This window comes from Boleophthalmus pectinirostris, unplaced genomic scaffold (genome assembly GCF_026225935.1).
Source record: "Boleophthalmus pectinirostris isolate CB_2022bp ecotype Guang Dong unplaced genomic scaffold, ASM2622593v1 HiC_scaffold_6, whole genome shotgun sequence".
NCBI classification, from domain to species: domain Eukaryota; kingdom Metazoa; phylum Chordata; class Actinopteri; order Gobiiformes; family Gobiidae; genus Boleophthalmus; species Boleophthalmus pectinirostris.
Window position 1 is genome coordinate 30,333,470 of NW_026571447.1, and position 15,723 is coordinate 30,349,192.

General features: G+C 37.7%; 1 protein-coding gene across 1 annotated transcript in view; it reads left to right on the forward strand.

Annotated features, from left to right (window-relative positions):
• Positions 1–15,723, forward strand: part of ephb6 (eph receptor B6) — an 89,364-nt gene that overhangs the window by 39,551 nt on the left and 34,090 nt on the right. The window contains 3 exon segments of the mRNA XM_020928116.2: positions 4,319–4,591; positions 6,923–7,092; positions 7,545–7,837. Coding sequence (XP_020783775.2) covers positions 4,319–4,591; positions 6,923–7,092; positions 7,545–7,837 — 736 coding nt within the window.

Below are 15,723 nucleotides of genomic sequence, written 5' to 3' on the forward strand. Positions count from 1 at the left end.
CCAAACTTTTGACTGGTTGTGTATGAAAGCTACAATGATATTTTTGGGGTCAGTATTTATCGTATGTTCCTTTTCTTTGCACTACTGGAAAATTTTTGGTTATTTTTTGGCTATATTGTAAAATTTAAGATGTAAAAGGTTGAATTCATAACTTCTCTGACTCAATACAGATGCAAACGAAGTACTAAAGTGTTTCATTCTGCTGTTTATTTATTGCAGCTCAAGATTTTTAACTAAATTATATATTTTGAATACTTTTTGTGGTTTAAATCTGCTCTTGGATTTTTGTGTCAGTGGCATAAATAACTTTCAGTATTAGTGTTTATCGTCTATATTTATTCACTTCAGCAATAGATCAGACATCAGTATTTGTTATCGAGCTCATATTTTTTTGAGATAAGGGAGATAAGATAATACTTATTCTGTTTATTCTTTGTGTCAATGGCGTAAAGTTGTTTCAGTATTATTAGTTAATATTTCCGGTTACAGTATATCACATTTCAGAAAGAAAATAGAGAATTATATCAAAATGAAAATGAATGAACATGAAATAGAAAGCTGTAAATTATATCAAATTTCTTGGAATGATTATAGATTGCAAAATGGAAATCTCATATATAACATGTACAGAAGAAAGTGTCTCAAATGATTGGAATTTTATATAGATTAGAGTATATTCTGAACAAAATTGCATTGCATCTACTACATTGTTCTCTCATCACACCTTACCGAACATATGGCCTTGAAATTTGGGGAAACGCATATATAAAACTAGAACTAATCCAGTCCTTCTATTGCCAAAAAAGCCATTAGACTGATTAACCATGCACCTTTTCATTGACCCAGTAACTCTTTGTTCATCCAATTAAAAGTGCATAAGTTCTATGATTTGGTCGACTTGTGCATGGCTAAGTTCATGTACAAAGTCAAACATAATGAAATTCCTCTTTCTTTGCAGGCAATGTTCACTCAGAGAGAAAGTAAATATAATCTAAGAGGTACATGTACTGTATGTTCAGCAGGCCATATGTCAGAACCACAGCTTATCAAGCAAAGGAGTTCAATTATTATTATTCAATTATCAAAATAACTTTCAAGAAAATAGTAATGGAAAAATATAATGACAGTAAAGAGATTTTTGTTATAATTAGAATAACTGTTGATTTTTCATTATGATGTAGTAAAATGTTGCATTAATGTCATAAATTTTGAGATGAATGTCTATTAACGTGCTATAGTTGGAGATAAAGGGAGGCACAATAAGCTTTAGCTTCTGGCTGCACCTGGTCATTGACTTACTAATGCTATGTTCAGACTGCAGCCTGAAGTGACCCAAATCTGATTTTTTCACCCCATGCGACCTGTATCTGATCTTTTAATGGCAGACACAGATCCGATTTTTTCAAATGTGACCCAGGCCACTTGGATATGTGCTCCTAGAACCGATACATATCCAATCTTTTGACATGTGACTTCAGTCTGAATGACCTGGTCGCGTTCATCCAACCTGGCCGGCTATTGTGTGGAAACAAGCACCTGTTGTGAGCCAATACAGCCCAACGCCGACATGTTTGCTCACTGAAATAGGCTGCCAAAGACATGTTTCCTCCTGCGAGAGTGGTACAAGTTCTTAGCCAGGCTGGCGCCACCTAGTGCCTCCACTCAATTTCATTTCCCTCCAGCGATTAGGTCAGGAATCAGAATACACTAGACGGTTCACAAAAACCCCGGAAGTGCAAGTTCGGGCACCAGCCAATTAATAAAGAGCCATATATTCAGTGTTTTCAACGATTCCCAAGATCGAGGATTTAAAACCAGAACAAATAGAATGTTTGGTGAATTTTATCAAGGGGAAAGACGTTATTGCCCTTCTTCCTATGGGATTTGGAAAAAGCTTAATATACCAGTTAGCCCCGTTAGCGGCACATTGCATACTTCACGATCAAATAGCAGCGATTGTTTAAATGAAAAAAAGTACCCGCCTACCGTCAAGCGAACGAATTCTAACACTGCGAGGTCAGTCAGTTTCTATGAAGTGAAACCGGCTGATGAATCAAGCTAACAAGTTCTAGCTCCAGTACGACAGCAACTTTAAAATCGGAAGGTGCTCAATGCTCGTAACACTGAGCACACTTGCAGCTTGTGGCGTCGTTGTGTCCTCCAATGCACATGCAGGACACTTTTGGGGCGTTTAAAGTTCACACTGGAGATCACATACATGTGAAATGTGAAAGCCCTCGCAAAAAAAACTCATTTCACAAAAAAATCCAAACTGAGCATTAAGCCCTGCAGTCTGAACGTAGCCTATACTGAATATGTTTTGTTTTATGACATCAGGCTGAATATAATGTATGTATTGACCAAATAAAAACACATAAACGCATTAACAAGAGTTGGTTATCATGGCCTAATTGGCACATTCCAAAACTGGACACTTGTCTGATGCCACTATCGTCTATTTCCCGAGTTTTCTACATTCGAACAGCAACAAAGTAGGAGGGACTGGCCCTCCCCTCACACACTTTGGGATTTATTTGAACAATACACCTACACATGTTGAGTTTGTCTTTGGGCAGTGGTGAGTACCTGGAGAGGACCACAGTAACAGGGATACAAGCAAACACCACTCACTGTGTATGAGTCAGCCCGCCTCAGGGAAAATCCATGGACTATACGGAGGCATAATACCAACCACTTCAAATACAGCAGTGCGAGTTTATTTTTAAGTTCAATATAATGTTGTTCCGTTTTATGGTAAAGCTTCTTCAAACCACTGTCAGTCAGAACCATTTCATTTTTGGAATACTTTTTTGGTATGTAAACCACAGGCTGTTATATTGTAGGAAATGTTTGAAATATGTAGTTGTAATTTTTCTGACTAATGTTGCAATTAAGATTAGATTCAAGATGTGGATTTGGTTAGCGGTGCTCCTTTGAAATATTTGTGTATTAAAAATGGCATGCTTTTGTAGAGATCTGAGCTATAGTGATAGGAGGTTTCATTCATACACTTATCCCTGGATATTTTGTTCTCTGTGGGACTTTATAATGGTTAATGTAATTACGTTGACTTTTATTTAATTCTTATTCATCTTTCAGTCCCACTGCCATGTGTTTCCCATTAGCAGAGAAGTCTATCTTGTCGCTTATAGTCTCCTCCTCCAAATTAGTATGTGAAATATTAGTAGCTTATGGCACTTGCATAGACAAATGTAACTAAGCTAGTCAAACAAAAGCTTGATTACAGATGAATAACTGGAGGTTATTAGAGATTAAACTTATAAATTGCATAAAATAAGAACAGATTGAACACATTATCTGCACCACCATAGTGTCAGCAGTGGCGTATGAGAAACATTAGCTGATATGTAAGGTAATTTTCTGATTCTAGAAAAGCTTCCACAAATTATAAAGATAAGTAAACAAGATCAGAGCTGCTTACCGTAAAATGGAGTTATATTAATTCAATTCTACCCGAGATCAAGAACCGAGATCATGTCTAATTGTCAGTGATGAGCTTTGGCCATTTTTATCAAGACGTCAATCCACTAACCGTAAAAGCACAGAATTGCTGGAAATCCGTATATCATTTGTTCATTCGTTTTTCAATATAAAACCTAAAATAAGAAAATACTTTTTGTTTCCAAAATCAAAAAATCAGATAATGATTTTATTTTATTTTTTTTTCAGTTTTTGATTTTGTGTTTAAATGAATAATGGAAAAAATGGATAAGGCCGTTTACCATTTTGTGACTTAAAGTGTGATGCGGACCAGACCAGGACTGAAAAAGGTTTAGTCTTGGTTTAGTCTTGGTTTAGTCCTGGTTTAGTCCGGGTTCAGACCGTATGCGGTGCAAAAGTTCAGCATCGCAGTTTAAGTTGCGGAAACAAACCGTTTATTTATTTTTTCATTTTGGTTTTTGAGACAAATAATGAAGACAATAGTTGTTTTTTTATTTTTGGTTTTATATTGAAAAACAAATGAACGAACGATACACGGATTGTCGGATTCTGTTCAAAGTTCACATTTTAAACATGCCCAGAAGAATTGAAAAAAAAAAACAAATGACCTGAACTGACAAATGAACACAAGTATCACATAATCACGTATTTCAGAGCATGTCAGTGTAGATCTGAACTGCAGGGTTAGCAGTTTTTATGGAGAATAAGACAGAATATTTTATTGTTTGCAGAGGAAATTATGGCAACTTGCAGCTTTTGTGATTTGTTAATTGCTCCATTCAAATTGCGTTTTTGATGTGATTTTGATTTGTCTTGCAGCCCTATTTAATACAGTGTCCTCCTCCCTGTGTTTCAGTGGGATGAGGTCTCTGTTTTGGACGACAAAGGGAAGCTCATCCGGACGTTTGAGGTGTGTAATGTGAACCAGAACTCTCGGCAGCAGGATAACTGGCTGGCCACTCCATTCCTGCTCCGACGCTCTGCTCCCAGGATCTTCGTCACCCTCACGTTCTCTGTCCGGGACTGTGCCAGCCTGCGGTCGCCCTCCCCCTCCTGCAGAGAGACCCTCACACTCTTCTACAAACAGGCCGACTCACAGAGGGAGCTGGAGAGGACCTGGGCAGCAGAGGTAACCAGGGCTGGGACAACAGATGAATATTTTGAAAAATGTATAGGATCGCAGTTGTTGTTTTCTATATGCTGGAAACTGGAATAGCAAGTATCAATATAATATCTATAATTATAACGAAAAAAATACCTCAAAAAGAGTGTCTAGTGTAATCTTTTTGTGCTAGAACCTCAGCAAAGACATTACTAAGCACATTTCAGCACATTTCTGATGCCTGAATATAGTTATCATGATGCAAAAATATATCAACATTTTTGTCAAACGCGAGCTGTGAAAAAATAGTAAAATACTTTTAAATCCTGTTACTTTATTTGTTGATACAGTAAGTGTCTCCCAATAGTTAAGAGTGGCCTCCCTTTGTCTAACTCAGTAATTCCCAACCTGAGGCTCAGGACCCAAATTTAGGTCCCCAAAGATTCTCAGGGGGTCCCCAGGGATTCTGATAAAAGTGGGTCAAACTAGATTGTGTGAATTTTAATGAAGGGATGGCATCTTAATTCTTTCTATAGAGTGTTTTATTATCATTACTGTCCTATAACATTTTTTATTAAGCAGAATGTAATTGTGTTATTCCTCATAAGACGTATTAGGTGGGAGAAGGATATTTGGGTCACCAGTGTATCAACAGGTGAAATAGGGCTCCTTGTGAGAAAAAGTTGGGAACCATTGGTCTAATTTATGATTCCAATGTCTAAAACAAATGATCTTTTTTTTTAATCAGTCACATTATTGCTTTCACCTATTTGGAGAGAGTAAACTTGTGTGTGTATTTCAATCATTTGGGGTAATCAATAATCGCTGTATATTCATATTATTGTCAGTGCATTCCTCTGTGTCCCATGCTTTGTATATGTGTATTGTATTGAATTGTGAGAGACCCTGTTATTCCCATCCCCAGAGGTAAAACGAAATATCATTAAGGGAAGAGCCACCAATGAATTATTCATCTGCAAATTAGATCAATACTTTGTGATGTCATTTGAAACTCGAAGCAAGATCTTGTTATCCCAAAGTTTGTCCTCTGGCAGAGACAAAGCCCAGAGCAAGTTTTTAAGCCATTTCTACCTGTTTACATCACCAGAGAGACTTTTCTGTGACACTGGTACATGCCAAAAACCATTACAGTTCAACTTTACTGAAACTGTACTGAAAACCTGAATATGCACAGCTGAACCAGAGGTCAGGTCTAAGAAAAATTAAGACACTAATATGAACCATCCCACATCTTAAAACCATACACTTTTCAAACCTTTGAATGGTGCAGGTCTATTTGACTCTGAATGCTGACTAATTTCTTTTTACGGAAGTGCACATGAAACATCAATCAATATACAAACTACTTTTTGTTTAAAATTTGGTAAATTTGTGTTTAAAAAAGCTCCAAATTATAATTTCCTGATGAGCCGTAATCACTCGTCTTGTGGCACGTTGACAAAAACGGTTGAGATTCACATGTTCCTGCGGCGACGTTGGTGTGAAACACATGTTTATAATTTAGAAAATACAACAGTGTGTCACTTTGGCCTTTAGCGACATCGTTTAAGCGCCGCTAATGACATCTGTAAGGCTCAAAGTAAACAGCAGTGACCACTTTATGCTGATTACAGGAAACCAACCAAAGCTTTGACTAAAACAGAAGTGATTTTAATGGTAAACACGGCCTCTGCTTTGAAAATCCAACTGTAATGAGCAGGCGAGCCATGGCAAGGCATTCATTACGTGTTTTTATATAAATGCGTTTCTCTGAAGGAAATAAGATGCTTTTAAATGCAGATACATCCTGATGAGGAATGAGAGAGTACAGAGGAGCAGGAAGTCGTGCACAAAACCCCAGTGGGGTTCTGCAATGGCGTGCTCACTTTGTCAATAAGCTGTTCCAGACGAACACACTCTACAGAAATACTGCTGCGTTTTTATCTAACTTCATTTATTTCACAGTGTATGAGTTTGCTGAGTTACTTTGTCTATTGTTCTTCTGGCAAACACCCCCGACATCATTAATGATAAGATTTTTTTCACGATTCCCAAACACTTCGTATTTTTATGTTATATATGATTGAATATATAAAACCATTTGCTTCTTTTGAAAGTACAACCACAACTGTAATTGGTTAAATCTATCTGTCAGTCACTCATGTGTGACAGAGGCTGACCAATAGGAGTAGTGGGTGGAGAAAAGTGTCTGCTGGAATGGCCAGCTGCATTAGCCTACACAGAGAAATGGTGACCAAAATCTTTTCAGACATGAGATGAGATCACAATATTGCCCAGACCTACGTTATAATTTTTTTGCAAAACCTTCTAATCTAACTCTTTGTTGTACGTGTCCAGCCATCCAGTGGGGACAGGGAGACAAGAGAGGGCTGGGTGAAGATCGACACCATTGCGGCTGACAAAAGCTTCTCTAAAGTGGAGCCCAGTTCTCCGCACCAGTACCAGCCAAACAGATACAGCCGCATCAACGTGAAGACGCGCAGCTTTGCCCCGCTCACACGCAATGGGTAAACTTCACACACACATGTTTTCACATTGTAGGAACGGTAACTTCACATAATGTTTTTGTTTTAGTTTTATATAGTGCTTTTCCAGATGATCAGTCGCTTTACAATATTGTACATATTCATTCACTCAGTTCAGATGCCCTGGGACGGACTGACAGAAGCGAGGTTGCCAGTCTGTGCCACGACTGAAGCAATTCCAGTTCAGTTAATTTGTAGAGCACCTTTAATGCAACAACAATAACAGCTTGTGAGGTGCCTGCAGGCTCACATACTAAAGCAAATACACATGTGCATAGTGTATGTAAAGAGATGAGAAAGAACAAATAGGGAACAGTGCTTTAGAAATCTGCCAACTAATGCACATTAAACATATTTGTTAAAAAAAAATTTATATTTTTTTTTAAAGTTTCCCACAATGCAAAACTCTGCCTAACTCCTGTCTTGTCCACCAGATTCGTGCTAGCCATTGTGGACAGTGGAGCCTGCGTTTCTCTTATGGGAGTATCTATCTTTTACCGCCGCTGTCCTGGCACCAGTCTGCACTTGGCGTCGTACCCAGCCACGCCCTCCGGGGCCGAGCCCACGGCCCTGGTGCCAGTGACGGGTACATGTGTGCCCCACAGCAAAGCCCAGGGCGGCTCTCCGCGCATGCACTGTAACGCAGAGGGAGAGTGGATGGTGCCTGTGGGAGGATGTGTCTGTGATGAAGGTTATGAACCCAACCACAACGGCTCAGCGTGCCTCGGTAAGAACACGCGACTGGACATACATGTATGTTGGTTTACATGCTTTTTGAGGATGTTAGATTGACTTACTTTAATTTCCTGGAGAGTGATCCTAACCTTAACCATAGTCAGTACTTGCCTAACCTTAAAGGAATAGTGTTTTAAAAACTACAACCACAAATTGAACCTGGATTGTCAGTATCTAAACCTGCAGATAGATGACACATCCATGTTTTTCTCATTCTCAGTATATGGACATCATCTGCTGCAGAGGCCGAACCACTGATTAATGATTGGCTGCATGTGCGGGGGCATTAGGTAGTGAGTCTGTACTCACTCTGCTTTCTGATTGGATAATTGGATAAAAAACACATTATAACATAATCAACTTAGCCATCATGGCCATGTAATTAAGAATAAATCAACATTACAATTGTTATCAGTAAAAGCTTTGATTTGAACGTGTTTACATCATCTGGGGACACAGAGAGGTAATTAGATAGGTAATTTAACCCATATCTGACTTTCAAATCATGTTAATCTAATAATAAAATAATTACGTGACGTGGATCTGTTTTTAAAAATGAAGGTCATAAGGATAAAACATACCATGATTAAACGGTAAATGTTTTTCTTAATTTAGAACCTTGACGAGATGAGATATTCAGGCTTTTAAAAGGACTTTTGAATCGCTTAGCTTTGGTTGTACTTTTTTTATAACTTACTACAGTGTGCATTTATAGAAAAACACTTCATTTAGTCCTTGTCCTTGTGCATATGACTCTGATGAGGAAAGTCAGTATGGCAGAAAATTAGACTATTAAAAACAAATTATTTCAGTTACGTAACTTCTGTTTTCTGTTTTGAAGGACTTTTTGAAGACCATTGCCATTTGAAATTGTCGAATACTATGGCAACGACCCTCTCTTGCAATCCACGGAAAACATATATTTACACTGTTGACAAGTTTTCATCTGTACAACTACATACTCGTGTCATCTGTCATGGGCTGAAATGAAAAATGTGAAAGGGTTAAAACAGCCACAGTCATGTTTAGTTTGTGGTCATGGGAAAATGGAGCTTCTAATCCTGGCTCCTACAAAAATGCAAAAACACACGGAATTACTTTACATTTAAAGGGCTGCCTTATAATAATGACCAAAGAATAAAAGATTACTACAAATAAAAAAAACAAAGCAAAAAAGACACTTAACATGAGAAAAAATGAATAAAATACAAAATGATAAATTATGACAGATCATTTTGAACAATGATTTGAAATTCTAATAAGTTCTAAATTAAGTTTGAGTTCCAGCAGGGGAGAGAGCACCCAACATAAATGGAAATACGATTAGAATTGTCTTTTTTCTTCTTTTGTAATTGTAAAAATATTCAAATGGACTAGACATGAATAATCATCAATGTAGAGGTTAGCAAAAATATTATTTCAAAATACTGTGCAATACTGTCACACAGATTTATAATTCGGGAATACATAATACAAACATAATATATGCTACGAAGGCATTGTTTTACATTTTTGTCTTAAACGAATCGTAAATCCTCTGATGCAGCAATTTAAAAAAGGAAAGGAAAAACTATCCAGGTGTCAGGCCCGTTTAACACGATAGATGGAACAATATATTTTGAAGCTCAGTATTTATTTTGTGTATGAGCTGCAGAAAAGTTGAACTTCTATGGCTAATAACTGGTTCATTTTTTGTTGCAGCTCATGCCTTTTAATGATACTGTCTGTCTGTTTAAATTATATTGTACTGGAATTATCCTGCTTCATTGTTATTGTGTTATTGACTTAAAGTAGTTTTAATATTATCATTATATTCAGTACATCTGTAGCATTGCTTTGTGCTTCGAAATTTGTTACCGTGACAAATCACATCACACAATCGTGTTTAGGTGAAACAGACTGAGCCAAAGTAAAGAGGACTTGTAATGATTAAAAGTGTCGGTCCGGCCTCAGAGCGGTGTCCTGGGCTGGATCAATATTAAAGAGCTGCTGTCACTGAGGCACAGCTCAGTTTGATGCAGAGACCAGAGGCTCAGAGTCACTCATGTCTTTATACCAGAGTCATGTGTGGCAGACTTTAAGAGCAGCCAAGAGGAGCCTGGACAAATGAAAGGGAAACGGGCACATGGGACAGGACAGGACTGGGAGTCATTGTGTTTTAAATATGATGTGATACAGATATGTGTGGTGGTTTGAAGTGTTGCACTTATGTGGTTTGTTAACTGAATGTCTCTATCCTCTTTCTCCCCACATCCTGTTCAAGAAAGCCTTCAGGCCGGAAAATCATTAGACATACTATATATTAATAAAATATGGGCATACATATAGAATTAAATGCACATAAATGAACAGAAGCATCTGTAAGTCTATAATTTGAATTTTTTTTTTTTTTTTATTGTGTTGAAAAGGTTAATATGGTTGATTATTATTACATAAATAAAATACCTTCATAAAACATTGTGTAAGGTGATATCAAATCATCAGCAATTGATTGACAATAGAGTAATACCAAGGAAGAATATGATTTTGTAAAATGCCCATAATATTCTATCCTGATTGATCAGTCGGTTTCACTTCGTGGAAACTGTCTGACCTCGCAGCATTAGGATTCATTCGCTCAACAGTAGGCGGGTACTTTTTTATTTAACCAATCGCAACTATTTGGTCATGAAATGTGTATTGTGCCGCTAACGGGGATAACTGGGCTAGCTTTTCCCAAATCCCATAGAAAGAAGGGCAATAACGTCTTTCCTGTTGATAAAATTCACCAAACATTCTCTTTGTTCTGGCTTTAAATCCTCAATCTCGGGAATCGTTACCCACACAGAATGTATGGCTCTTTGCTAATTGGCTGGTGCTTGAACTCACACTTCCGGGGTTCTTGCAAACCGTCTAATGTATTCCGAATCCTGACCTAGTCGCTGGAGAGAAATTAAATTGAGCAGAGGCACTAAGTGGCGTGAGCCTGGCTAATAATATTCAGCAAGAATCACAATTTAATTTTGACATTTATTTTGTAAACCTTAACTGAAGCAGGATTTCACCTTAAGGTGTCTTTTTAAGGGAGTCGAGGTACAGTGGCAGCCTCACACCTCACAAGTGCAAATCTGGTCAAAAGTGGTGTGTGCATTTTGTCGTTCAAAGTGTTGTGAGCGAATGAGAGGGTGACAAAGGGGAGAGGAGCATCCAGACGGACAGGACGAGCTACAGCGGAGCGAGAGGAGGGGAGAGAGAGAGAAGCGGAGTCTGACACATTTAGGTCATGACGACGTAATGGTCACTCGTCTGTGAACAAGTGACAGAAACCGCAGGGGCAGAGAGAGAGAGGGATAAAAAGGGAGAGAGAGAGAGAGAGAGAAAGAGGGATAAAGAGGGAGGGAGAGAGAGAGAGAAAGGGGGAGAGAGGGAGGGGGTTTGTGGGGAGAGAAAGAGAAGAGAGGGAGAGGAAGAAAGGAAGAGACGGAGAGAGAAGAGGGGAGGAGAGAGGGAGAAAGGAGGGTAGATAGATTGAGCAAGGGAAGGGGGGGAGGATGCACTGAAAAGGATGCAAGTTCCAATGATTCGAGGAACTGGGGACACAACATTACTGACACTGTTTGGTTGACTGAGATGCAAAATGTCCCAATTTGGTTGAAAAAAATGCAGTTATTTGTTTATTTATAAACACACAACTGGTTTAATGCCACAGTATGTAACTTTTACCCAAAAAATAGACTAAAGTTAAAGTTTTTTGTTTTGTTTTGTTTGTTATTGCACTGAAAAACATAGAAAAACATGGGTCCTTACTCTGGATGGACTTGCCTCTCTCCGGCTTTCATCCATAGAAATGTTGTTCTTTTAACTGTAATCTACAAAGTATCGTTTTAACTTTCTATTTCCGTGGATAGGTAATCGATAAAAAAAAAGTTCCATACTATTACTTCAAGGCAAATTGGCTAGAACAGTCTCTAAACGAGCTTTTTCGATAAGTGAAATTGTAATTTAAAAAGAAAAAGAACGACAATGATTGTTGACAAATAGCACAAGGAGATTCTATTGTAACTTGGCTTCGCAGTTTCACAAGAAAATAATCACAGTTTTCAATGCTGTTTTGTCTTGCTAAAATAAAAAAAATAGCTCCAAACAATACACTTTTACTTAGGATCGGCTGTGGACTTTTCAATTCATTGCACTTTAACTCAATGCCGTGTTTGTCTGCTCCTAAACCCCAAACGAGCATCATAACAAGGCCGTCGTCGAACCACGTAGCTAATTCATTGTCTAATTGACGGATCATGCTAACTGGTCTGTGTAATGTGTTCATGCTTTATTAGTTTGCATCTGCTGCCTGTTTGTGCTGTTTGACGGATACTTTGTGACACTTGAGTTCTTTAGGATCAGACAGCAGCACCGCAGAGCCCAGACTGAAGCCCATGACTGATCCTATACACTGGTCTATTACTTCTCATACTGTTCATATAGATTACAGCTCAACGATTTTGGATACGTGACTAATTGTGATTGTTCTGTCACGTTGGCTTGGCCCTGTACTCGCCCCAGTCATGTTGTTATGTCTTGTCACGATAGAATAATTTCCAACTCGATTTCGATACTGAGGATTAGACTAAGAGATTACCCAATACAGATACCACAATGATAATAAAAGTACTTTATTTACACAAGAGAATGTGATTTTTAACATTAAATCATAAGGATGTAACAATAACCAAAATATCGTGATATCGTATCGTCAAAAGTCTCACAATAATATCATGGGCTGTCACAATATATCGAATCACAAGTTTCTTTGCTTAAATGCATGGTTTTATAGTAGCAACAGCTTATAAACATAGAGAACTCCATATCCCATGATTCATTTCAGTGCAGACAACATGAAGAAATATGTTTTTTACTTGAATTCTTGGGATTATGATGGTAATAATTTACACCAACGTCTTGTCAAAATATTTTAAAAGCAAAAAAGGGTCCCATCTTTAATTATTAGCCTCTTCAAAATATCACAATAAATATGTATATCATGATAATATTGTACAGAGGGATTTGGATATTGTTACATCCCTAGAATATGACAATAAATGTTGTTCCAAATGACTGGTCAAAGCATCTTATAATGTCAGTCTTGTTATTATGTATAATATCGTAATATCCTGAACCTACCAACCATATCGTGAGCTTTCCCACGATATCACAATAAATATCGTACCGTGAGATTCATACCGTGACAATATCATATCACGAGACTTGGATATCGTTACACCCCCTATTAAATCATATTACTATCTTTTACTTTTTTACCATGTAGCTTTATATCTGTGTAATGATATAAGTCTAGTCTTGTTAAAACTATTCAGGAAAGGTTAGTTTCTGTTCTGTTAATGTGATTATTATTTTTTTTTTTGTATCGTTACCTGCTCAAATAATTTTAGAGTTGTTTGATCAAGGAAGAAAGTTATAATCACGAATATATGAGGGAAATGTTTGTGCAAATGCCCTCTGGGAGTCGATACTGTATGTCACCCCACAGCAAAAGACTAATCGCTACACCAAATCGTTTATTCCTTCTGCCATAAGGCTTTTAAATGGAAAGCGAATTTGCTGTTGTGTCCCTGATGCACTGAGGTTTGAATGTATGGTGTTTGTTTTTCTTTTTCTTTTATTATTTATAGATTGTGCACGACCAGAGCTGTGTGAACTGAATTGCCCTTAGGGACTAATAAAATTGTTGATTGATTGATTGGAAATTGTATCCCAAATATCTGACAATAACAATTATTTATGTGCTATCAAATTTTAGCTACCATGGCCAGTACTACAGTTTTCCCTTATTTCAAGTCTATCTTTTTTGGGAATTAATTGGAGTTTATGACAGTACATGTACAATATTCATCTCACAACTTCAGCATAAGTAACTGCAGTTTTGTAGCCATTCAAATTTTGATTTTAATGCGATTACGATTAATCTCATGTGTTGAATATCATGGGCATATACTGTGGTCATATACAGTCCCATATGAAGCAGAGGAGGAGGCAGATGGTCCAGTGTCCATGCATTTGTGCTGGGGTATTAATAGTAGCCACAGCTGCTTACAGAAACTAGAGCATCTAGCTTTATCATTAATAACTTGTACCTTTTGTTCCTTTAGATTAGGACCAAGGACATGTAAAAATAGCACGAAAATGGGTTTGTACAGACTTTGTACTGTTTCAGAGGGCTGCTGTCACACATCTGTTAAGTTTTGTTTTTATTATAGGAGAGACAATTTTTGTGCAAATACCCTAAAGGAAACTGATGTTAAAAATACAAATATGATGATGATAGGGCTGTGCAATTGTTACAGTTATGATTACTGCTCTAATCCGTTACTGAAATGGTCACAGAACAGAAATTAACCTTTCCTGAATAGTTTTTGATTGAGCTTGAGCTGTATCAGAACAACATAGATGAGTAAACATAACCTCCCTGGACGAATGAAGGTTTACACAAATACAATACAGCATGGTAATATTAAAGAAAGTACTATGATTTAATGTTGAAAATTATTATTAACAGTATTTTTACCATTGTGGTATCTAAATCACAATTGAATATCAAATCTATTCCTTATTGAAATTGCGTTATACATTTTTCTATTGTGACAACACTAAAGCAGATATACAGTAGTTTTTTCCCGTGACACAATGACAGAGTTTGTTATATAATGTATTTTTTCTGAATGTTATTACTGCAGCTGGAGCACAGTGACATTTAAGTGCAGTTTTGGACAAACTCGTGCTCATTCTGATGGAGATGATGAGGACACAGGCAGATGACACGAGGCAGCTGTCCACTGTTATTCCCCTGTTTGTCCCACAGCAAAAGGCCACGTCCTCCTGACATTTGGATCTCAGAGACACAGAGAGACACAGGGACAGACAAGGGGACAGACACAAAGAGACACAGAGCCATAGAGCCCAGAGCAAAGGAGCAGACTGAGCATGAAATAATGTTATACCTGTTCAGCCACATGTGCGACAACTCACCATGAAGGTTAGACTATTTATGGGTCTCAGTTCATGTTTAAAGATAACGTTCTGAGGAATTCTCCCCATACTAAATATTATAATAATTATTTTTAAATCTTTAATTTCCAAGGCATCAGAATTAATTTTCAATTTTCATCATTCTGAAACCCATGGATGGTCCAGGCAGTTCCATCGTCCTCCTGTAGAGCCCGCAGTGGCCTAGTGGAAAAGCATTCGCCCAATAATCAGAGGACACTTCACCCATCTTTACTTTTCTTATAAGTAACTAACATGGGCCCAGTACTACCTGAAAATAAAATTATAATGCTCAGTGGGACAATCCTAGCCTGATTCATCAACCGGTTTCACTTCGTAGAAACCGTTTGACCTCGCAGCATTAGAATTTGTTCGCTCGACTGTAGACTGGTACTTTTTTCATTTAACCAATCACTGCTTTTTGGTCGTGATGTATGTAATGTGATGCTAATGGGGCTAACTGGTATATTAATCTTTACCGAAATCCTATAGGAAGAAGGGCAATAACATCTTTCCCCTTAATAAAATTCACCAAACATTCTCTTTGTTCCGGCTTTAAATCCTCGATCTCAGGAATTGTTGCCAACACGGAATGTATGACTCTTTGCTGATTGACTGGTGCCCAATCTCGCACTTCCGGGGTTTTTGTGAATCGTCTAGTGTATCAAATTGAAATGAAATTGAGCGGTGGCACTAGGTGGCATCAGCCTGGCTATGACAATCCTGGTTTGGGGGAATGAAACATGTTTTATGTCACATCTTACATTAGCTCCACTGTCAAATATGAGACTTGAGACTTTGAGGCTTTCCTTAAGAACTAAACAATATTTTGATATAATT